The sequence below is a fragment of the Octopus bimaculoides genome, chromosome 14, assembly GCF_046866305.1.
Source record: "Octopus bimaculoides isolate indiv1 chromosome 14, ASM4686630v1, whole genome shotgun sequence".
In the NCBI taxonomy this organism is placed as follows: Eukaryota; Metazoa; Mollusca; class Cephalopoda; order Octopoda; family Octopodidae; genus Octopus; species Octopus bimaculoides.
In genome coordinates, this window is record NC_142941.1 from 17485816 (window position 1) to 17509815 (window position 24000).

Consider the following 24000-nt stretch of genomic DNA (forward strand, 5'->3'; position numbering starts at 1 on the left):
GTATATAATAACTGTCCAGTATGAGGCTGGTGCAGACCTGAAGGAGTCATCTATGAAGCAATGGTGACACCTAGACCTGCTATCCACATTACCAGCAATGTACCATTCAACAACAATATTAGCAAATTAACCAGATTTCACGCCAGTACAATCACCACAGCCAGAGATGATTATCAGTCCATGACTAGCATCATAGATGATGAACAAACCATTGTCACATTGTCATAGATACAGATAGAGTGACCAGCCCTGCACCATATGTTATCACCAGTACAATTGCCACACCTAGAGATGAGACCAATCCAGGACCAGTGACACAGAGGAAATATCTGGCATTCCCAGTACCACCACCACAGATGATGACCAAGGGATGACTGACCCTACACCATATGTTACCACTGGCTGCACCTGCACTAATGCTACCAGCCACACCACTAACTATATGTGATAACCACAATGATAACACTGGATCATTGCACCATATCGACTGTGTCAGCAATGGTGTTATCAACAGCATCCCCAGGCCCTGAGTCTAACAGTGATAAACAGAGGTGCAACTATAGCCACATCTCAAGTTTGTAAATATATTGGATCAACCAGTACATCTTTCAAATGTCGCTTCCACAACCACCAGTCATCCTTCAGAGTCCCAGAAAGATGGTTTGTCACGTCCCTAGCCCACCATGTGTGGAACCTCAAAGATCAAGAGACCTCGTGTGGTATCAGGTGGAAAATAATAGATCATCCAGCCCCATATATTAATGGGAGTGGCTGTTGCAAAATCTGAATCGCAGAGAGAGCCAAAATTTTCAAGGACTATACTAAACCTGGCACATTAAATAATTGTAAAGAAGTTTTTTTATAAATGTGTCCACTTTAAGCACTACCTACTGAAAAATTGGATCTCTCCGTTTGATGGTTAGGCTTTTTCAGGTGTCTATAAGGGTTGTTTTATCCTCTGGTTCAGGGGAAACAACCCGTCCTCATTAACGTTTTTAGGTTAAGATCTAAATCTCAATTTCCGAGCGTTTCCTCATGTCTGTCATGTAAAAAATTAGAATTTTTTGTCTTTGTGTAGAGTCCGACGAGCTGTCCACAAGGCTTTGGCTTTGTGAATATAAAACCTTTGGTAACTCTATGTCCAAAGTTAAAATTTTTGTTGTAATAATTACTGCTCTATTCTTTAGAGTATGCTTCTTTTCTAATATGTGTTTTATAAACTATATTATGTGTGTGCGTGTTTGTGTGTATATATATAAATATTATATTCTTTTGTTTCAGTCATTCGACTGCGACCATGCTGGAGCACCGCCTTTAGTCGAAGAAATCAACTGCAGGACTTATTCTTTGTAAGCCTAGTACTTATTCTATCAGTCTCTTATTCCAAACCTCTAAATTACAGGGATGTAAGTACATCAACATTGGTTGTCAAGTGATGGTGGGGGACAAACACAGATACACAAATACACACACATACATACATATATATATATATAGCAAATGAAAGATGGAATATACGGGAATTTATTATTAATCATGACAATTGTTTTGACACATCTAGCATCGATCCCTCATGGGTTACACTAGATAATAATAGAGTCAATGATATCTTTGCGAATATTTTCTCATGAATTATTTGCTCTGTAGTGATATATATATATATATATATATATATATATATATATATATATATATATATATATACAACGGCTTCTTTCAGTTTTCATCTATCAAATCCATTCACAAGGCTTTGGTTGGCCCAAGGCTATAGTAGAAGACACTTGCCCAGGGTACCATGCAGTGAGGCTGAACCTGGAACCATGTGTTTGGGAAGCAAGCTTCTTACCACACAGCCATACCTGTGCCTATAATATTATATATATATATATATATATACAAGGTTGAGGAGGGTATTGGATTTAACCAAACCCAAGAGGATACAGGTAATACCGAGTAAGTGCTGTATACCAACTAGTTTGCCCCAGTCGTTGTATGAACAGGATTGGGGATTATAAGTCGTGTATTAGCGTGCGCATATATAAATATATAAAAAGATAAAGAGAACAATGGTAAAGTTGGAAATATATTTTATGGATATCCATAAAATATATTTCCAACTTTACCATTGCTCTCTTTATCTTTTTATATATATATATATATATATATATATATATATATATATATATATATATATATATATACATACATACATATATATATATATATATATATATATATATATATGCAGTTGAAATTTACAGAAAAACAAGACGAAGACAGGTGTATAAACAACAAACAGGTGTATTAGTTTAATGCTCAGGAAGGTGAGAAAGTTTTTTTATGTTTCGAGCCTACACTCTTCAACAGAAAGGAACACGAGGAAATAAAGAGAGAGAGAATATATGTATATATATACACACACACACACACACACACACACACACACACATATATATATATATATATATATATATACATATGTATGTGTGTGTGTGTGTTTCATTTTTAAAATTTGATTTTCTTCATCTTCAGCATACATTCCACATTTAACTGATTTATGTAATCTACAAAATTACATATGCAACATACACATGCAACATACACATATACTTGTGTTTATATGTACATTATACACTCTTTTTCCCCAAGTTAACATTATAAACCTTGGCTGTTAACGAATAGCTAAAGAAAACAGAGTAGTTTCAGAATTCCTTGTTTAACTCTTTTGTTAGTATATTTCTGTTAAAACATATTGCCTTTGTTTCAATTAATTTTGAAAATAGCGCAAGGTTTGTAATAATAGTTAAGCTGGTATCTGAGATGTAAATTAACATGAAGTTTTGCCAGGCAGTTTTTATCTAAATCACTTTAAAACATAGGGTTTGTGGTAGTCTTAGGTAGGTTGGTATCAAAAGGTTTAAACTTTGTTATACTTACTCATTTTCAATAAGCACAGTTGATATACTCCCATATAATGTTTTTGATTTCTCACTGGATTTTTGGTAGTCTTCAGACAATCCTCCAACAGTGATGCTCATGGAAAAATCGTTGTCATTCGCTTTAAACCAGCCAGTGTTTTTTTTATAGCCCATATCCACACTATTTTGACCATCCAGGCTAATATGGAGACTAAACATTCAAAACAAACAGTTATTTTAGTTACTTTCTTTAAAAAAATAAACATATATTTATGTAAAGAATAAAAAGTTTAGGAAGGTATAACAATGCACTATAGAACAAAAAATGGACTATAAACATGTTGTAACTTGGTAAACTATAGTCCAATGATATTTCAGAATTAGAATTCCTTCTTCAAATCTTATTTGCTGGAGTCTCTGTTTATAGCAGAGACTCCAGCTAAGAAGATCTGAAGACGGAATTGTAATTCCGAAATATCATCGGACTATAGATAACCAAATTACAACAGGTATATAGTCCATTTTTTGTTGTATAGGGCATTGTTGTACCATTCTAAACTTTTTATTCTTTACAAACAATACACAATGCTTCAAGCGAACTATAATACTCTCATATATTTAGGTATTTATGTGGAAAGTCATCATATATATATATATATATATATATATATATATATATATATATGTTTTTATATCATTAATAAAATTAATAAAATTATTAATAATATTCACAGGAAACCAATATCCAAATTTCCGAAAGATATATGTTTAATGTGACAGTAATATTTTGAATTATAATTAAATTAAAATTTAAGATGTACAAAATATAAATATATAAAAAAAATATAAATGTACATAAAAATACATGCGTATATAAATGTATATAAAAATGTATGCGTAATTGAGTATAAATATTATAAAAGTCTAAAGTTTAAAAACCATCTGATGATCGTTTCATGGATGTTATTGCCTTTATAATGTAATCAATATAGATAAGCATATTGGCAATAATTCCGCTCTTCAGAGATAAATAGAGTTATTTTATATGTGTTAAAAACAAATGGTATATATAATAAGATGATATTAATTAAAATATTAAAAAATATTAAGAATATTAAAAATATTAAAATGTATACTGTCCTTTAAGAGTTTGTAAAAGTAATCCCTCCTATAATTTGAAAAATTCATATTTTTCATTTGTAGAAATTTTAAATGATATATAGTTTTTTTAATTTTTTTTATATAATTGATACGTTTTTCAGAATATTTAAGAATTCCAGTATATAATTATAGTAAAGTTCATCTTGTTGGATATGTTGGTAATCCTATGAAGCACATCAATATTATATATATATATATATATATATATATATATATATATATATATATATATATATATATATATATTACACATATACATACATACATGTATACAATAATGGAGAAAGCTGCTTATTAATTAGGTATGTAACAATTACTGAAAGTACTAAAAGAAAGCAATATTAAAAGCTTGACCATCTTGAAATATTTTTATAAATTCATGTTCTAAGAAATTGCCTATAATTTCGATTTCTGAAGTATTGAATTTTTTAAACTCCAAATTCTCACAAATTTAAATATTCATTGCATTCACTACATTCAATTCTTCATGAATTTAAATATTCATTGCATTCACAGCGGAGAAGATTTTAATGTTTAATAATAAGCACTATTAATTCGTTGGAGGCCACAGTTTACATTTTTATTTGCAACAGTCTCTCTCATTCTTGCTTGCCTCTATTTTCATTAATGATAATTTAATAATTGCTATATAACTTTGATACGAGGCACAATTTCCAGAATATTATCAGTTTCCAGAGTTTGTTAAATGAATATTTTTGATAAAATGAAAAGTCTTTAATATACTGGTATAATTTTTTTTTTTAATAAAGAAGTGATTTTGTTGGTATGGCTACTTGGAATGTTATAAGCCTTACACTAACTATGTGATCTCTGCTATTTCTAGTATGCTAAACAAAATAGTTTTTAACGAGCTTTCATTTATATATAATATACGACTGAGAAAGATAAGTTAGCAGCAAAGGCACAATGGCAGAGAGAAAGACAAGCAACTGAATCGGATAAAACCAGGGCAAAGTGACTAAAACAGATGCCTGAATATGCACGAAGACACAAACATGATTCTGTTTCTGCTACACATGACCGACTGGGTATCTTGAGAGGAAAATATTCTACTTCAAAATAATGGTGTCAGATCACAAATTGTTGATGCAACACTAAAGAGATTTTTTCTTTGTGATCACATGGAAGTATTGGAGCTGACAACCAATCTAAGACGTCTTACAGAAGGTCATTCTGCGGAAAGAGAGTTTGCTAATTACTTTCTTGATGTAGGAAATGGTAACATTTCTGTTGAACAAAGCCTAGGTGAATTCAAAATTAAACTACCCAATGTCCTTTGCCTTGAAAGTGGTACTCTTTCAGATCTATGTGATTTTGTATAAGCTGACCTCAAAAATAACTTCCACAAACCCTGTGTGGCCTGCAAATAGAACCATTGTTACTCCAACAAATGAAGCAGCACAATTTGTGAATGATTTTCTGTTGACCAGGATCCCTGGTGAGCTAAAAATATACAGAAGCTCAGATACAGTTGATAATGAAACTCTGTACCCAATCGAGTTCATCAACAAACTTACACCATCAGGGTTTCCACCACACATTCTCAAACTGAAGAAAAATGCTTCTGAGAAATTTAGATGTTACTAATTAATGGACATTGCATTGGTACACGCTACATCATTGTCAATTTACATGATCATGTTATTGAGACTGAGGTTGCTTCTGATCCTTGTGCAGGATCAACTCTGCTAATCCCAAGAATACCACATGTATCTCAAGAAATAGAATTTCCATTTACATTTACATGCAAGCAATTTCCTGTCAAGCCAGCTTTTGCCTTAACATGGCAACAAGGCACAGGGACAGACTTTTGAACAAACTGGAATATATCTTCTGACAACAATTCTTCTCACATGGTGAACTGTATGTTGCATTATCTAGAGTTCGAAAGAAGGCTAATGTAAAAATATTGGCTGAGAGAAATGGAAAAATGTAAAATATTGGCTCAGAGAAATGGAAACAGTAGCGAGTTTCAGTAGAATTAACACATAAATTATATGTAAAGTAACATATATTTGTGTGGAATTAAATTGTTTTGGCATATTCCAACACATGCTGAATGAATGATATCGTTATATTAGATCATTTTAAATTTGGGTATGTTTGGAAAAGTAAGGAAACGTCATTCCCATGAATTCTTACAGCACCAGACGTTTGTGTGTGTCCATCCGGCCGTCTGTCCATCCATCCATCTATCTATGCACACCTATGTAAGTTCAACCAATTATTAATGTAAGTTCTACCAATTATTAATGATAAATATATATAACAGACTGACTCTTTAAAAAAGAGAGATTATGACATAAAGTAAAGAAAGCAATATTTACTAAGCAAGTGACCACTGTTATACAAAGAAATAGAAGCCACAGAAGCAACAGCAGCAACAGAAGGAGGAGGAGCAGGGGGAAGGGGAGCAGGAGAAAAAGAAGAAGAAGAAGAAGAAGAAGAAGAAGTTATTTTACTTACTTCCCCACCTGGTCAATGACACTTATAACATTCCAGGGTGCAGTACTTGAATCCCTGGTCATATTGGATCTCTCCTTTGTCACATGGTTTGTAACCTCTACCAGAGAATCCTGTAGATTCACCTCAATAGCAAATTTCTGGTAAATAATAATAATAATAATGAGGATAATAATGGTGATGATAAACAAGTGGTGTGAGCACCAACCTTTACCAAAAGCAGGGAATGGTTAGGTGAAACTCTCATGGGATATGCCAATCTACACAGAGAAGAAGCTGCAACATAACTGACCAGATATTACTCTCCTACTGAAGAAGACCAAAGAATGGATCTTGTTATAATGTGGATCCTTGTCCACTTGTATGTTATTGTCCACTTGTACAGATATTCTATAGAATATCTGTAGAAATGTGAATCCTTGTCCACTTGTAATATTCTTGACAATGACTGTAAAACGTCTACCTTGACAGTAAATTGAACTCGTATATATCACATAACTGACTTCAGCTGAGAAATTGTACAACTCTACTACTACTGACTTCTACTACTACAATGACTGACTGTCTAGCTTTATAGTGGCTGGTTCACACCGCTTGTCATGGCTTCTGATCCTAACTGATTGCAAGTATTAACATGTACATGTTTTGTCTGCAGCACCTTCCTTGCATGCAGATTTTGCAGCAGAACTTGCTCATCAAACAAAGCAAGGATCGACCATGAGAGAAACCACAGGAAGAAAAATGAGTACTTAAGAATATTCCCCACTGGTTAGGCCATCTATCAAGATGAAAAGAGTTAAATATTTTGTGTGTACTTGACATAGTGTAAGTACCTTGAGAGAAAAGTTGGACCTAAGAAGCATCAGTTGTGGTGTGCGAGAGAGACGATTGCGCTGGTATGGTCATGTGGCGAGAATGGATGAGGATAGCTGTGTGAAAAAGTGCCACAGCCTTGTGGTTGAGGGTACCTGTGGAAGAGGTAAACCTAGGAAGACCTGGGATGAGGTTGTGAAGCACGACCTTTGTACATTAGGCCTCACCAAGGCAATGACTTGTGACCGAAACCTTTGGAAATATGCTGTGCGTGAGAAGACTTGGCAAGACAAGTGAGACCATAATCTGTGGCCTTTACCAGGGGTGTAGCCAGCCCACATATGTGTACCTATCCTTCCTCCTGCTTGCGAAGACTTGTTGAGGCAAGTGAAATCAAAATCGAAAATTGAACCAAATTCGTTGACTGGCACCCATGCCAACCTTCCTTCATTGGACACTAAACTCAGCTTGCGAAGACCTGTTGGGGCAAGTGAGGTCGAAACTGAACCAAATTCGATGACTGATACCCATGCCAGTGGAGCGCTAACAGCACCATCCGAGCGGGATCACTGCCAGAGCAGCGGTCTCACTTCTGTGCTGGTGGCACGTATAAAGCACCATTTGAGCATGATCGTTTCCAGCTTCACCTTACTGGCACTTGTGTCGGTTTGGACTGACTCCTGTGCAGGTGGCACGTAAAAAAACACCATTTGAGCGTGGCCATTGCCCGTACTGCTGGACTGGCCCTCATGCTGGTGGCATGTAAAAAGCACCCACTACACTCTCGGAGTGGTTGGCATTAGGAAGGGAATCCAGCTGTAGAAACTTTGCTAGATCAGATTGGAGTCTGGTGTAGCCATCTGGTTCGCCAATCCCCAGTCAAATCGTCCAACCCATGCTAGCATGGAAAGTGGACGTTAAATGATGATGATGATGATGATGATGTGTGTGTGTGTATGTAATGTATATGTAATAAAATTGATGATAATTGTTAAACATTTGAACTGTGGTCACCCTAGCTATTTTTTAAGGTATGGTGTATCTTGGACAATGTTATTCAGGATATATGTGTCTTCATTTTTAAGCAGTAGGATATGTTTTGGGAGAAAATTGGCTGCTATTTCTGGTGGCTTGAATGACTATATTAAGGCTTCCTCTTTGGTGGTGAAACAAGAGAGATGGAGGATAGTTTGGAGAGTGTTTTGTTGTTTATGTACAACGTGAAGCTGGAAACAAAACAGTCAGTAAATACAGTGGCTTTATCAGCATGAGAACTTCTTTTTAAGTAAATCTGGTTGAGTAGGGATGACGCCAGAAGATTCTTAAAATTAACAGAGAAAATATGAAAAAAATCACTTTTTTTTCATATTTCAAATATGAAAAAAATCACTATGAGAAAATATGGAAAAAATGCTTGGATCAGGAAATTAAAATGTTCGAAATTCACTGTCACTTAAAAAACAGGTATTCCTTGTTAAGCCAAATAGCCGAGTTAGGTACTAAATAGAAAACTTAAGATCTGCCAATATCTAGACTAATACAATTAACTGATGAATAACAAATAAAATATGACTCACCTCATCTCTTTCAAAGAACAGTGCCACACCATTAGCTTGATGACTAACTTTGATAGATATTGACTTTACAAAGCCAAAGTCTGGAAGCTGGAATGCCTCGGAACGTTTTGTGAATTGGATGCATGATAACCACAACTGGATAATACATGATTAATTATTAGAAATGTGAATTAATAAGTTTTACATTCGACAGAGATAAACAACAAACAGATAGATAAAAAGATCTATATCTATATAGCTGAGTTTGTGTGTGTGTTTGTGCGTGCTGCATCTATAGAAATCCACACCTTACAAGATAGCAATCTGGAGTCACACCAATGGATTCCTCATGGTCGAAAATGCCTGGAATCGGCTATTTGTTTTTTTTTTCGTTGCTTCTTACCACGTTAATTTTTGCATTAAAAATAATTTTAAACCATAAATTCTAACAAGTTTCAAGTCGCCATTATTTGCAAACATGAGTTCAGTCCCCTTCTAGCAACGGTGCAAAGACAGAGAGCAACAGAGATAACAGATTTCTTAAATTTCCTCTTTTTACTGCTCTCTTTATCCACAAGTAATTTGCATATTTGCTGAATCCGTTGCTCTACTCATACCTACATATAGCTGGTCGTGCATGAACATGGCAGACAGCAGTAGTTACCAGAGCAAAAATCATCACTGTTCACTGTAGACATGCTCCATCGCAATCGATCAGCTATTATTTTGTAAACAATGTTACGAAACGCTCCACCATGGCTGCAGTCACATGACAGAAACAAGTAAAGCAATAAAATCTATGCCATTTTCATCCCGAGCGAGGCTGGGTATCTCTACTAGTAGATAAATAAATAAGTGTGTGTGTGTGTGTGTGTGCGCAGTTGCATGAGATTCTGCGAGAGACTCTGAGTGGTACTTGTGTTGTACAAGCATTTATCACTATAATCCAATGAGGTACAAATGTCACTTCATGGTAACGTCAGTCCTAGGGCGATGGAAGAATAGTGATGTATGCAGACCAAACCAGTTGGAAGCACACAGTAAGTTACAACGTTTGTCTGTTACCTATGCTTCTCAAAACCATGCAGATTTGCAATGGGACTGAATAGTCATCTGAGAGGTCTTGGATGGAAAGTCAGAAATGCCAGGACAATAAGGAAGCACAAGGAGATGGCAATCATCTGTGAAGATGGATCAATCACTATGTATTTGTGTGTATATATAACTACACTTGGCCTGTTGGAGATTTCTTCTTCGCCTACTTCTTTGGACTTTTTTCCTCTCTCCTTTCTGATGAAGAGCTATGCTGGAAACTTTAAACTCTCCCCTTTCACTGAGCATCAAGCTAATATTCTTCTTGTGTTTGTCCTCCTTTTCGTTGTTTTTCTTTTTTCCATTTTTTATCCATTTATTTGAATTTTTTGTTTATTTGAACTGACTATATATATATATATATATATATATATATATATATATATATATATACACACACACACACACACACACACACATATATATATATATATATATATATATATATATATAAGGAGAATTCACAAAAAAAACAGACGAAGACAGGTGGTGTAGAAAACAAATAGATGTATTAGTATAATGCTTGGGAATTGAAAAAGTCTTATATATATATATAATATATGTTTTTCCCTCCTTTTCATCATTGTCCTCTAAGCCATAATAGAGGAATTCAAGACTGGCAACTCCTGAGAACTACTATATACTGATGATCTTGCCCTCAGATCTAGAAAAGAAATTCCAAGTGTGGAAGCAAAACCTGTAATTTAAGGGAATTAAGGTTAACTTAGCAAACACTAAGGTCTTCGTTAGCAAGAAGACACACAAAGCCTTATCCTCTTCTGGTAAGTGGCTCTGCCTGATTTGTAGGAAAGGTGTAGGCAGGAATTCCATTTGGTGTACCCAGTGCAAGCTATGGAAACACAAGGTGCAGTGGAATAATTTCTGCACCCTAGGGGCCCAAATTAGTAGTGGAGGAGGATGTATAGAGAATGTAATAGCTAGAATAAAAATAGGATGGAGAAAATTCAGTGAGTTTTACCTCTGTTGGCAACCAAAGGTTTCTCTCCCCGAGTGAAACTAAGATTGTATGATGCCTGTATACAAACACCAATTCTATATGGTAGTGAGACATGGGCCTTGAATGTCAAGGACATGCAAAGGCTAGAGAGGAATGAGGTTAGTATGCTCTGTTGGATGTGTAATATAAGTGTACATGTGTGACAAAGTGCTAGTGTATTGAGAGAAAAATTAGGCATAAGAGGAATTAGATGCAGTATGCAAAAGAGAAGACTGTGTTTGTGGTCTTGCGGTGTGGATGGATGTCGACAGCTCCATAAAGAACTGATCTCTCCAAGTAGATGGAACTCATGGAAGATGGAGACCCAGAAAGAAAGGAGACAAAGTACTGATGGACGACCTCAGATAATAATAATATCAGGTCATCCCATAAGTTCTGTTCGATTTTACCTTTTTTAAAATTGAATGAAATGTAATAGTATTTTAGAATGTCTAATGGAATTAAAAATTATTCTTATGCATTTGTGTACATTTAAATTAATTAAATATTATTTTACAGAATAAGAGAATTAAAATTTCTTTGATTAAAACCCTTCCTAACATGGAAGTATCCAAAGAGCATTTGAGGTACATAATGCTTTATGAGTACAAAAAAGGAAACTCTGCAGCCGAAGTGACCCGAAACATACACTCAGTTTATGGGAAAGAATGCTTGAATGAAAGAACTTGCAGAAGATGGTTTGCAAAATTCAGAAGAGGAGATTTCAGCATTGAAGATGAAGATCGAACAGGACGTCCAGTTGAGCTTGATGATAAGCTCCTTGAGGCATTACTTGAAGAAAATCCTGCATTATCAGTTGAAGAATTGGCAATAAAGCTTAGTTCAAACCATACAACTGTTCATCGTCATCTTCATCAACTTGGAAAGGCTCCTAAACTTGGAAAATGGGTGCCTCATGAATTGTCTGAAAGCAACCACAAATCCTGAATTGACATCTGCTCTTCTCTCCATTCTCACGAACTCATTTCACCCTTTTTGTTTAGACTTGTGACTGGTGATGAAAAATGGATCTTCTATCAGAATGTTAAACTTCGTAAACAGTGGCTTGGTAAAAGGGAAAAAGCTCAAGCACAACAGAGAAGGGAACTTCATAGGAAAAAGGTTTTTCTCTCTGGTAGGACTGCAAAGGAGTAATTCACTTTGAATTGTTACCACCTAATGCAACAATCAATGCTCAAGTCTACTGTCAGCAATTAGAGCGTTTGAACCATGCTTTGAATAAAAAAAAGACACGCTTTAGTGAATCGAAATGGAGTGATGTTTCACCAGGACAATGTGTGACCCCACACTGCAAAGATCATATCACAGAAGATTGAAGAACTTGGTTGGGAAAAAATTCCTCATCCACCTAATTCTCCCGACCTTGCTCCTTCAGACTACGATTTGTTTCATAGTTTACAGAATCATTTGGGGGACATAACTTTCACAAGCCAGGAGAAGGTCAAAACTGACATTTCAGAGTTCTTCGTTTTGAAACCAAAAGAGTTTTACATTGATGGGATTAAAAAGCTTGTAAATATCAGATGGAAGGAAGTCATAGATAATCAGGGAAAGTACATTGATGATTAAATATCAATTAAATATAACATTTGATCACTTGTTTTCTTTATTCAAAATTCGGACAGAACTTATGGGATGACCTGATAATAACAATAATAATAATAATAATAATAACAATGGTAATAATGATTTCAAATTTTGGCACAAGGCCAGCAATCTCAAGGAGGGGATAAGTTGATTACATTGACCCCCAGTGTTCAACTGGTACTTATTTTATCGACCCCAAAAGGATGAAAGGCAAAGTCAACCTCAGTAGAATTCAAACTTAGAATGTAAAGACAGATGAAATGCTGTTTAGCATTTTGTCCGGTGTGCTAACGATTCCGCCAGTTCACCACCTTAATAAAATAATAATAATAATAATGATTTCTTTTAAATAATAATGATTTCTTTCTATTTTAAAAACAAAGCTCGAAATTATGAGGGATCCCAGTGCACAACTGCTACTTATTTCATGGATCCCAAAAGGATGGAAGGCAAAGTCTAGCATGCTAATGGTTCTTCCAGCTTGCTGCCAGGGAATAAGTTGATTATATCAACCCCAGTGCTCATTTGTCATGTGCTCATCTGTCACTTATATTATTAACCCTGAAAGGATGAAGGCAAAGTTGGCTTCAGCAGCATTTGAACTCAAAGCATAAAACTGGAAGCTTTGTGCTTTTTATACTTTTTATCAAAAGCATTTTGTCAGACATGCTAATGATGCTGCCAGATCACCACTTTACTGCACTTCTAATAATAATAATAAGAAGAAGAAGAAGAAGAAGAACAACAACAACAACAACAACAGCAGCAGCAGCAGCCAAAAATAATTTACTTACATTTTTATCACAGTTTCCAAGCTGTACATGACGAGCATCTTGAAGTTGTAACAAACTCACTTCTTGGTTGTTTAGCCAGACATTAGACAGACACCCTGTTAATGACCTGCAGCAGATGAATAATTTTTTTGTTAAACAAAACATTTGTTTAGAAGCAGCTGATAATAATACAAAGAAATGAAGAATTAATAAATCACGAACCACATGGTTCTGGGTTCAGTCCCACTGCATGGCACCTTGGGCAAGTGTCTTCTACTATAGCCTTGTGAGTGGATTTGGTAGATGGAAAATGAAAGAAGCCCGTCGTATATATGTATATATATATATATGTGTGTATGTGCGTGTGTATGTTTGTGTGTCTGTGTTTGTTCCCCCAACATCGCTTGACAACGATGCTGGTGTGTTTAGGTTCCCGTAACTTAGTGGTTCGGCAAAACAGACCGATAGAATAAGTACTAGACTTACAAAGAATAAGTCCTGGGGTCGATTTGCTCGACCAAAGGCGGTGCTCCAGCATGGCCACAGTCAAATGACTGAAACAAGTAAAAGAGTAAATAAAAATATCCTTAGATTATTTCTGTGATATTTCTTCCATGAAGATATAAATACTAACAGTGCCAGTGCCCCTGGACTGGCTCTTGTGCCAGTGGCACATAAAATACACCATTTTGTGCATGGCCGTTGCCAGTACCGCCTGACTGGCCTTCGTGCGGGTGACACGTAAAAGCACCCACTACACTCTCTGAGTGGTTGGCATTAGGAAGGGCATCCAGCTGTAGAAACTCTGCCAAATCAGATTGGAGCCTGGTGTAGCCATCTGGTTTCACCAGTCCTCAGTCAAAACGTCCAACCCATGCTAGCATGGAAAGCGGATGTTAAACGACGACGACGATGATGATGATTAAACAAACGTTTAGTAGAAGACATTTGCATCCTGGGCAAATGTCTTCTATTAAAGTCATGTAAGTGGATTTGGTAGACAGAAACAGAAAGAAGCCAGTTATGTGTGTGTGTGTGTGTGTATGTGTGTTTGACCCACAATACTGTTTGTCAACTGGTGTTGGTGTGTTTATGCCCCTGTAACTTAGTGGTTCAGCAACTAAACTGATAGACCAATAGAATAGAATAAGTAGCAGTTTTAAAAAATAAGTACAGAGGTTGATTCGTTTGACTAAAATTCTTCAAGGCTGTGCCCCAGCATGGCCACAGCCCATAAAACAAGTGGAAGAATAAAAGTAGGAATGTAATAAGAGCCATGTAAGTAATGCCATCCATATCTCATACCTGATTCAATATGTACATGCATACATATATATGCATGCATACATATATACATATGTAGTGGAACAAATGTCTGGGATCTAGTTCAAAACGGGGGCATCAGTTTTCATTTATGTTTTATGTAGTGTTTTTGGTACCGAAAGACTTTCAAACTTCGTATACTTATCTATTTTGTGTTATAGAACAGAAAAAAAATTTTTGTATTCGAAGTTATTTCATGTAAAAAATTATCTTATTTCGATAATTTCAACCAATCACTGACAAGTATTCAGCTGTTTACAGTTACTCATTTGGCAGTTTAAGCGGTGTAAAGCGTATTTAATCTCCATTACTTCTGACATTTTGCAGAGAGGCAACACACGTGTGTTCGTTTTCCTTTGTTTTATTTTTAATATAATTTCGTTAACATCTGCCTGAACAACATTTGCCCTAACTCTAACCCTAACCCTTCCCTCAAAATCCAGGACTTGTGCCTATAATAGAAAGGTTTATTAGCTACTGCCAATATGCTTCAGCCATTTTTTGACAAGGAAATAATAATTTTATCACCGCCAGAATCGTTTGAGAATCGTTTGTTTACGTAGTCAGCACTTAATTTTTAAGGCTGAATGGACGTCAGTCATTGGTTGAAATTACAGAAATACGACAACTTTAACATGAAATAAGTTGCAATATAATAATTTTTCTTAAGACTAAGAGAAAAAGATGTTTTATATGGCACATTCTACCAGTATCCCAAGTTTCAAAGTGTTTCGTTAAGAAAATACTGGCGCCCCCGTTTTGAACTAGATCCAATGTCTGTCCATACATAGTTTTGGATGTAAACAAACCAACATTGGTTGTTAGATGGTGGAGGAACAAATACACACACATACACACAAGACTACCCTGCTTGATGCTGTCTAAATTCCAATGGAAGATTTTTTTGTTTCTAGGCTAGAAACTAACTCTTTCTCCATGTGTGAGAAATTTGGAAAATAAAACCAAGAACACACAGACACAGACATACACACATACACAGATTTCCACAGAGCTTCTATTCAGCCAAAGTTCAATCACAAGACTTGAGGCAATAACAGAAGACATTGGTCCAAAATGTCATGCAAGCAGATTTATAAAATTTGTTTTCAAATATATATTCTGTGCTATTTTGTTTTTGACTTACCTGTAGTGAGAGCTAATGTTGTTTTGATAATGAGGTGATAAGCCTCCAAGTGAAAAAACTGTCTCCAGCTCATTTTTCTCTGGTTTATATTCTGTGTTGTCAAATTTAAACTTTTCACCGACAATCCCAGCACTAAATTTTCCATTTTTGATGGAGATCTAAAATATATAAGCAGTAAATTTCATTCATTAGAACAAAGCAAATTTTTTTAAAACCAGGTACATGTAGGTAAGCATGGCTGTGTGGTAAGAAGCTCCCTTTCCAGCCATGTGGTTTTGGGTTCAGTCCCACAACATAGCACCTTGGGTAGGTGTCTTCCACAACAGCTCTGGGCCAACCAAAGCCTTTTAAGTGGATTTGGTTGAAGGAAACTGAAAGAATCATGTATTGTATGTGTGTGTGTGTGTGCATGTGTGTGAGTGACTGTGTGCTTATGCTTGTCCCCTCCACTTGGAGACAACCAGCATTTAGAGAACAAGAGGCTGAACAAATAAGTTTTAAAATATGTATGAGGTTTAAAAATATGTACCGGGGTCAGTTTGTTTGACTAAACCCTTCAAAGTGGTGCCCCAGCATGGCCACATTCCAATGACTGGATCAAGTAAAAGGTAAAAAAGTAAATAAATATTGAGTCTTTGTTTTGTGGAGAAGAAATATTTGTAATATTCAGAAAAAGTCATAAATAATAGAGCTTATAATACTGTTCTATAGACAAAGGCAAAACATACTGCCCACTCAGAATAAGGGTAGAAGAACATCGTAAAGCTGTGACATGAGGAGATGTTGAAAAACCGGGTATAGCCGATCATGTATGGAAAAGCGGAGACCACCTTCCCCTGTGGGATGAAGTTAAAATAATAGACAGAGAACACCACTGGAAAATATGAAAACTAAAAGAGGCAGCACATATGCTAGGACACAATAACCTCCTAAGTGGACCTAGTGCAGATATGAGTAGAATATAGGAACTGGTATTAAGGAAGGATACAAAAATATTAGGTTTATAAGCCCTGAAATTCACTCTATAATTGCCCACGGACATATAGCATAATTGTTAAGAGCGTAGACTACTAAGCCCAAGATTCCCAGTTCAATTCCAGGCAGTGCCTTGAATGAATAATAAAATCAGCAAAAAAAAAAAAACCTTAGAAATGAGAACCCAGGGTTGGGTTCAAAATTCTACCAGGACACCTGATGAAGGCTGGAGAGTAAATCAGCCAAAATGTTGTGGTAACATATCTGTCCAATGTAAATAATGAATAAAGCTTATAAACCTTGATTTCAGATTAAAATTCAGGCAAAACAGATTCAAAATTGTAAGGAATATTTATTTACCTTTCTTTTTCTTATCATTTTACTTGTTTCAGTTCTTTGACTGTGGCCATGCTGGAGCACTGTCTCAAAGGATTTTAGTTGAATGAATTGGTCCTAGTACTTATTTTTTAAAGCCTGGTACTGATTTTTATCGGTCTCTTTTCCTGAACTACTCAGTCATAGGGACATAAACAAACCAACAACAGTCATAAAGTGGTAGTGGGATACAAATACAGACACAAAAGACACACACACACACATACATACATAGACATATATATATTGGTCTTCTTTCAGTTTCTGACTACCACTCTCTCTCTCTCTCTCTCTCTCTCTCTCTCACACACACACACACATATATATATATACAACAGACTTCTTTCAGTTTCCATCTACCAAATCCACTCACAAGGATTTGATTGGTCCAAGGCTACAGTGAGACTGAACCTAGAACCATGTAGTTGGGAAGCAAGCTTCTTACCACACAGCCATAGTAAAAGACGATTGTCCAAGGTGCCACACAGTGGAACTGGGAAGCAAACTTCTCATCATGCAGCCGCACTTTAAATATTTCTTAAGTTGGATAAAGAGATGGAGAACTCAATAGCAGTAACTGAACATTTCTTAGTATGTCACAGACAAATACTGTAATGAATATACAGCTTGGGACTATGAGTGGTATCTTTGTGTGTGTGTGTGTGTGAGAGAGAGAGAGAGAGAGAGAGAGATAGAGGGTGTGTGTGTGTTAGAATGTGTCTGTGCTCGTCCCCCACTCACCAATTGATGACTGGTGTTGGTGTGTCTACATCCCTGTAACTTAGCCGTTCAGCAGAAGAAACTGATAGAATAAGTCTTTCTTTCTTGCCTTTAATCCTCCAACGCGGAGTATAGGCCACTTATAATCGAATTCCATGTCGCATAATTTTTCGCTTCTGTACTTATACTCTGCCATGAATGTCCCCCTTTCTCTAGTTCCTTTTGTGTTGATCTACGCCACGAGTTCTTAGGCCTACCCCTCTTTCTATATCCATCCAGATTCCACTGTAAAGCACTTTTCGCTGCATTTGGTGTGTCCTTTCTAATTGTGCTACCAATTCACTTCCACCTTTTCTTAAATATTTGCTCCCTAATCGAAACTTGATTTGTTCTTTGCCATAGCTCCATATTGCTTATGTGTTTGGGCCATCTGATTTTAAGTATACTACGCAAGCACCTAGAATAAGTAGCAGGCTTAAAAATAAAATAGGTACTGGGATTAATTAGTTCAGTGCCCCAGCATGGCCACAGTCTTATGACAGAAACAAGTAAAAGACTAAAGATAAAAGATATATATCCACATACATACAAAAGTAAAAACTCATTGACACATTAATGGCTTACATATACACACACATATATACAAAAGTAAACACACACACACACACACACACACACACATTGTTTTATACTTTTACTTGTTTCAGTCATTTGACTGTGGCCATGCTGGAGCACCACCTTACAGGGTTTTAGTAAAATTAATCGATTCCAGGACTTAGTCTTTGTGAGCCCATTACCTATTCTGTCGGTTGCTTTTGCTGAACTACTAAGTCACGGGGACATAAACACACCTGCATCAGTTGTCAAGCAATGGTGGTTGTGGCGGTAGTGGTAGTGGGGATAAACACAAACACAAATACACAAACGCGACGGGCTTCTTTCAGTTTCCATCAACCAAATCCACTCACAAGGATTTGGTTGGTCCAAGGCTACAGTAGAAGACACCTGCTCACGGTGCTTTGCAGTGGGACTGAACCCAGAACCATGTGGTTGGGAAGCATGCTTCTTACCACACAGTCATGACTGCGCCTATATACATTCAAAATACATGCAATACACATACATATAAAATACATACAAATTGAAAACATACACACAATATATCCACACATTCACAAACATCTTAAAAGTAAACAGACCCACCCCCTCTATTCTACCATTTTATCTGTGAGGATTCTACTTATTACTATAATGTCCAAATGGGATAAAACATTAAACTGCACAAGGCATGTCTACTAAATACTAGATTAAGTATTTAAAAGCATCAAATGGCCTTAATAAATCCTTCAAAAAATGATGGCGTCTATTTACTTTTGAGGTATCTGTGTACATACAAAAATGATAATACCACATGCACACACAGTCTACATTATTTATACACACACACATATACAAAAATGAAATATCACATACACACACACGCACATACTAACATACACACACACACACACAAACATATTAATACATACAGAGACACACAAATATGTTTATTACATAGATAGCCAACTTCTTGCCTTCATTCCCAACAGACCACCAGGGCCCAACCTGCAGCATGACCTTCTGAGCATGCATCAGCCTAATTGGCCACAGCCAGACGTACCCTCACCCACCTTCTTCTCCTAAGTGATATCCTAGTCATCATCAACAATGATGGCTGAACATTACATAGATAGCCAGTTTGGATGATCTCCATCACCTTGGAGGTACACAGATACATATAGTATACACATATGTGTATATGTAAATACAAAGAAGAACTGCCACCTTGAAATCCTGGCAGTAGCCATGTAATAAGTATGAATACAAGGAGCACCCATTCTAATTGTTGTTAAAAACTTATGAGAATGACAAACCTACCTGAATTTTGTACAACATTCCATTGGAGAGTTGTTTAGGTCCACTTAACTTAGCTGTCTGTGTATCTTCCAATTCATACTGGATACGGATATTGCCTGATTCCAATGTGACAATTAGTAGAAAATTCTAGAAAAAGACAATGAGAAAAGTATTTTAATAACTTGTATCATTGATGGTCAGCAACTTGTTTGCTTTTAGCAAAAACAAAAGTAAAGAAAAACTTCCTAAAAAATGGTCAAAAAGCACTTACTGTATTCTTCAGAAATAAAAGCAAAGCATCTGTTTGATATGTCTTGAAGCTAAGCTGAACTGATGTTAAACCAGTCTTCAGGATATCATCAGTGTGAAATTCTGCAAAACCATTACCTTCAAAGACCATTGAAGAATTGTCACCACTGTGGAACAAGAAACAACACATAATGGATTTAGAATTGTTTAATTATTATGTATCTAGTTAAGAATAAAATAATAACTACATGATATTTAAAATAATCTCCCAATATTTTTATGATTTTTATAAAACTGGTGAGAGACCAGAAGAATGTTGCAGATTTAATTCTGTATATAACCCTTTTCTTAAAAGCATTAGTGTGGGTTCTGGCGCCACATAAAAAGCACCCAGTATGCTCTCCAGAGTGGCTGGCATTAGGAAAGGGATCCAGCCATAGAAGCCAATCCAAAACAGACTATGGAATCTGGTGTGGCCCCTGGCTTTGCCAGTTCCTGTCAAGTCATCCAACTCATGCCAGCATGGAAAATGGATGTTAAATGTTGATGATGATGATATCATAACAATTGCAGGGTGGAAGGTGTTTATAAGCCATTTAAAATAACACACAAAAACCGTTAGATTCATTTCAACATTTTAATTTAATTTGTCAAAATATTTTCGTCGCTTTGAGACCGCGACCTGTTCACTGACAAAATTCTGTGCCCTCAAACTTCCTTAACATGAATAACAATGGGTTTACAGAAAGTATTTACAATATGGCAGAGAGGCTGTCCCCTTAGAATATGCCTCTGTAATACTGTATTCTATCAGTGATAATACAATCATTCCTTGTGTTTAATTTCAAGATGGTAGCTCACAATGAAGTCAGGTTAGCTATGGCTTTGACAATGCTCACTAGAACTTTAGGAAGTCAAAAGGTTTCTAGCATTCATGAGTGGGGGACAGAGTCTAAGGTTTTCTTGTAGTCCAACCATATTGAACCTAGGCTCCTTCTATGCTCCCACACCACTGATATTTGTTTATTAAAAATTGCTCAGTACATCCCCAGAATCCATTCTTCCCAGCTGCTCGTTCTGCTGTGATGATGTTATTATTTTCAAAATGGTCTTGATGGTAGAGCTTTAAACATGCTGTATATATTTTATACATTAAGTTCTGGCATGCAAATAGCCAGTAGTTTTTTTGCCATGCAGGTGGTTCTGCATTTGAGGAGCAGTTTTGTCTCTACCAGAGCTAACCAGTCTGGTATGTTACTATTCACATTGAGATCTTGCTAGTACAGGTTGATAAGATATGGTTGGTAGAAGGTTAGCTTGTACCAGTGACCAACAATCAAATCTTTTTGAGGTGCTTTTCCATCCTGAAGTTTCCAGATTACAGTCATAAGGGTATCAGTATCAATGCTGTATGTTTTGGGTGTAATGCAGGGACAATAACTTCTCCAAGTTTCTTCTAGCCACAGAGCATCTTGGTTAAACAAATTTTCCCCCGGTTGGAGTCTGTCTTCTCAGGAAGGAACTTCTATGATATTCACTGCTTTTCCTCTCATGTTTCTGTACACTGTTGCCTGGTTCCGGTTAAATTTTTTGCTTATTGTTTTTCTCTTGGTTATTCTCTTCTGATGTCAGAGTTCCTCACTGACAGCTTTTAACCCTTCCTTGACAGTGATCAGCTTGCAAGTGGGTGTCCTTTTTTTGCTATCCCCAAATATCACATCTATCTCCTTCTTCAGTGAACGAATGAATGAAAGGATGGATGGACGGATGGATGAATGAATAAATAAATGTGTGTATATGCATGTATGTGTGTGTATGTGTATTTGTTGTGTGTTTATGTGTGTATGTGTATGTATGTGTGTATGTAAGTGTGTATATGTATGGTGTATGTATGCATAAATGCATATTTGTACAGTAATAGGATAAACTCTTATATAAGAATTCATCAAGTAGTTATTGTGAAAAAAATTCATAGGGAAGAATCTATCATTTTTCCCTAAATCATATTTATTTATTTATACATATATAAGGGCATAACTATACAAGAATACCTCATGTTAACAAGAGGTATTCTTGTATAGTTATGCCCTTATATATACATATTTGTATATAGATATGTATGCCAACTAATAGTACAGTCTCATAAAAACCCACTAGTATATGTACACAGACACTCAACACCTCTCCACACACATGCATACAGAATCACAACTATCAATACATACAGAACATAGCAATTTTATATAATGTTAACCATTATAGTTAAAGTTAACCTTTGACCAAAAGTTATTTCTTTCTTAAGGAAATGCAATATCATCAACATCATCATCATCATCATCATTATCATCATTGTCATTTAACATCCGTTGTCCATGTTGGCATGGGTTGGATGATTTGACTAGGGCTAGTAAGCTGAGGGGCTGCACCAGCCTCCAGTTTGATTCGGCATGGTTTCTACAGCTGGACGCCCTTCCTAATGACAACCACTCTGAGAGTGTAATGGATGCTTTTACGTGCCACCAACATAGGTGTCAGTTGCATGACACCAGTATCTGCCATGATTACAATTTCACTTGCCTTGATGGGTCTTCTTCTCAAGTACAGTATATTGTTGAAGGTCTTGTTTGTTTGTCATTGCCTCTGTGAGGCCCAATGCTCAAAAGGTGCCTTTTACATGCTACTGGCACAGATAAATGGAATAAAATAAAATAAAATAAAATAAGTAAACTGCTTACCATCCATGTGTACAAGGTGTAGGCTGAGAACCATCTGGAAAAGGCTGCATCAGAGACATAGCATGTCCATCAACATCAAGTGACCCCACACAACCTTCCAGCGGTTTTAATTTGTTTTTCTGTTATCAATAAAGAATATCACAAATATGTATGGAAAAGAATTTTCTATAGTTGATTGAATCACACATTCATACATACACAGTCACACATACAACACCTACACACAAAAACATACAAACAGACAAGGGAAACATACATACGTTTATATATATATATATTAGGTTGTCAAGAAAGTTCTTGCAGAATTTTTAATTTTGGATTTAAATGATGTATTTTCAAATTAATTTTTGTTAAATTACTTTGACATTATATATCATTTTAAAGTCCGTTTTTCGCTCTATCTAATTGTGTTACTCGTTTTCTTTTTGAATAATTAGGCCATTTTTTCGGGAATGTTGAATACAACATGGACAAAAAGCAAATTTGCACAATTTTCTTATTCCAGTCCAAGCTAGGCCAAAAAGCTGCTGAAACAGTTCACGATATTAACGGTGCATTTGGCCCAGGAACCACTAATGAACATACAGCACAATGGTGGTTCAAGAAATTTTGTAGTGGTGACGAAAGTCTCGAAGATGATAAGCATAGTGGTTGGCCATCAGATGTTGACAACGATCAACTAAGAGCCTTAATGGAAGCCAATCCATGCACAAGTGTTTGAGAGCTTGCTTCTGAATTAGACGTAACATATACAACAATTTCCAACCACTTGAAAGAGATTGGAAAAACAAAAATACTTGAGAAATGGGTGCCACACGAATTGAATGACAACCAAAAAAAAACGCCATTTTGAAGTGTCATCTTCCCTTCTTTTACGCAACAAGAACAACCCGTTTCTCAACCGGATTGTGACTTGTGATGAAAAGTGGATTCTCTACGACAACCAGTGATGCTCAGCTCAATGGTTGGATGCCAATGAAGCTCCACGGCACTTCTCGAAGCCAAAGTTGCACCAAAAGAAGGTCATGGTGACTGTTTGGTGGTCTGTGACCGGTCTCATCCATCACAGCTTTTTGGATCCAGGTGAAACCATTACAGTGGAGAAGTACTGTCAGCAAATGGATCAAATGCATAAGAAACTCCGACAACAACAGCCAGCATTGGTCAATAGAAAAGGACCA

At 36.1% G+C, this 24000-nt stretch overlaps 1 protein-coding gene across 1 annotated transcript in view; it reads right to left on the reverse strand.

Annotated features, from left to right (window-relative positions):
- Positions 1-2811: 2811 nt before the first annotated feature.
- LOC106879818 (uncharacterized) overlaps positions 2812-24000 on the reverse strand; it is a 163783-nt gene continuing 142594 nt past the window's right edge. Inside the window, exons 17-24 of the mRNA XM_089362444.1 lie at positions 22820-22938; positions 20107-20251; positions 19857-19982; positions 15870-16027; positions 13424-13529; positions 8954-9088; positions 6567-6703; positions 2812-3129 (exon numbers count right to left, since the gene is read on the reverse strand). Of these exons, the coding sequence (XP_089218570.1) occupies positions 2934-3129; positions 6567-6703; positions 8954-9088; positions 13424-13529; positions 15870-16027; positions 19857-19982; positions 20107-20251; positions 22820-22938 (1122 nt within the window). The 3' untranslated portion in view covers positions 2812-2933. The remainder of the gene's footprint in view (positions 3130-6566; positions 6704-8953; positions 9089-13423; positions 13530-15869; positions 16028-19856; positions 19983-20106; positions 20252-22819; positions 22939-24000) is intronic.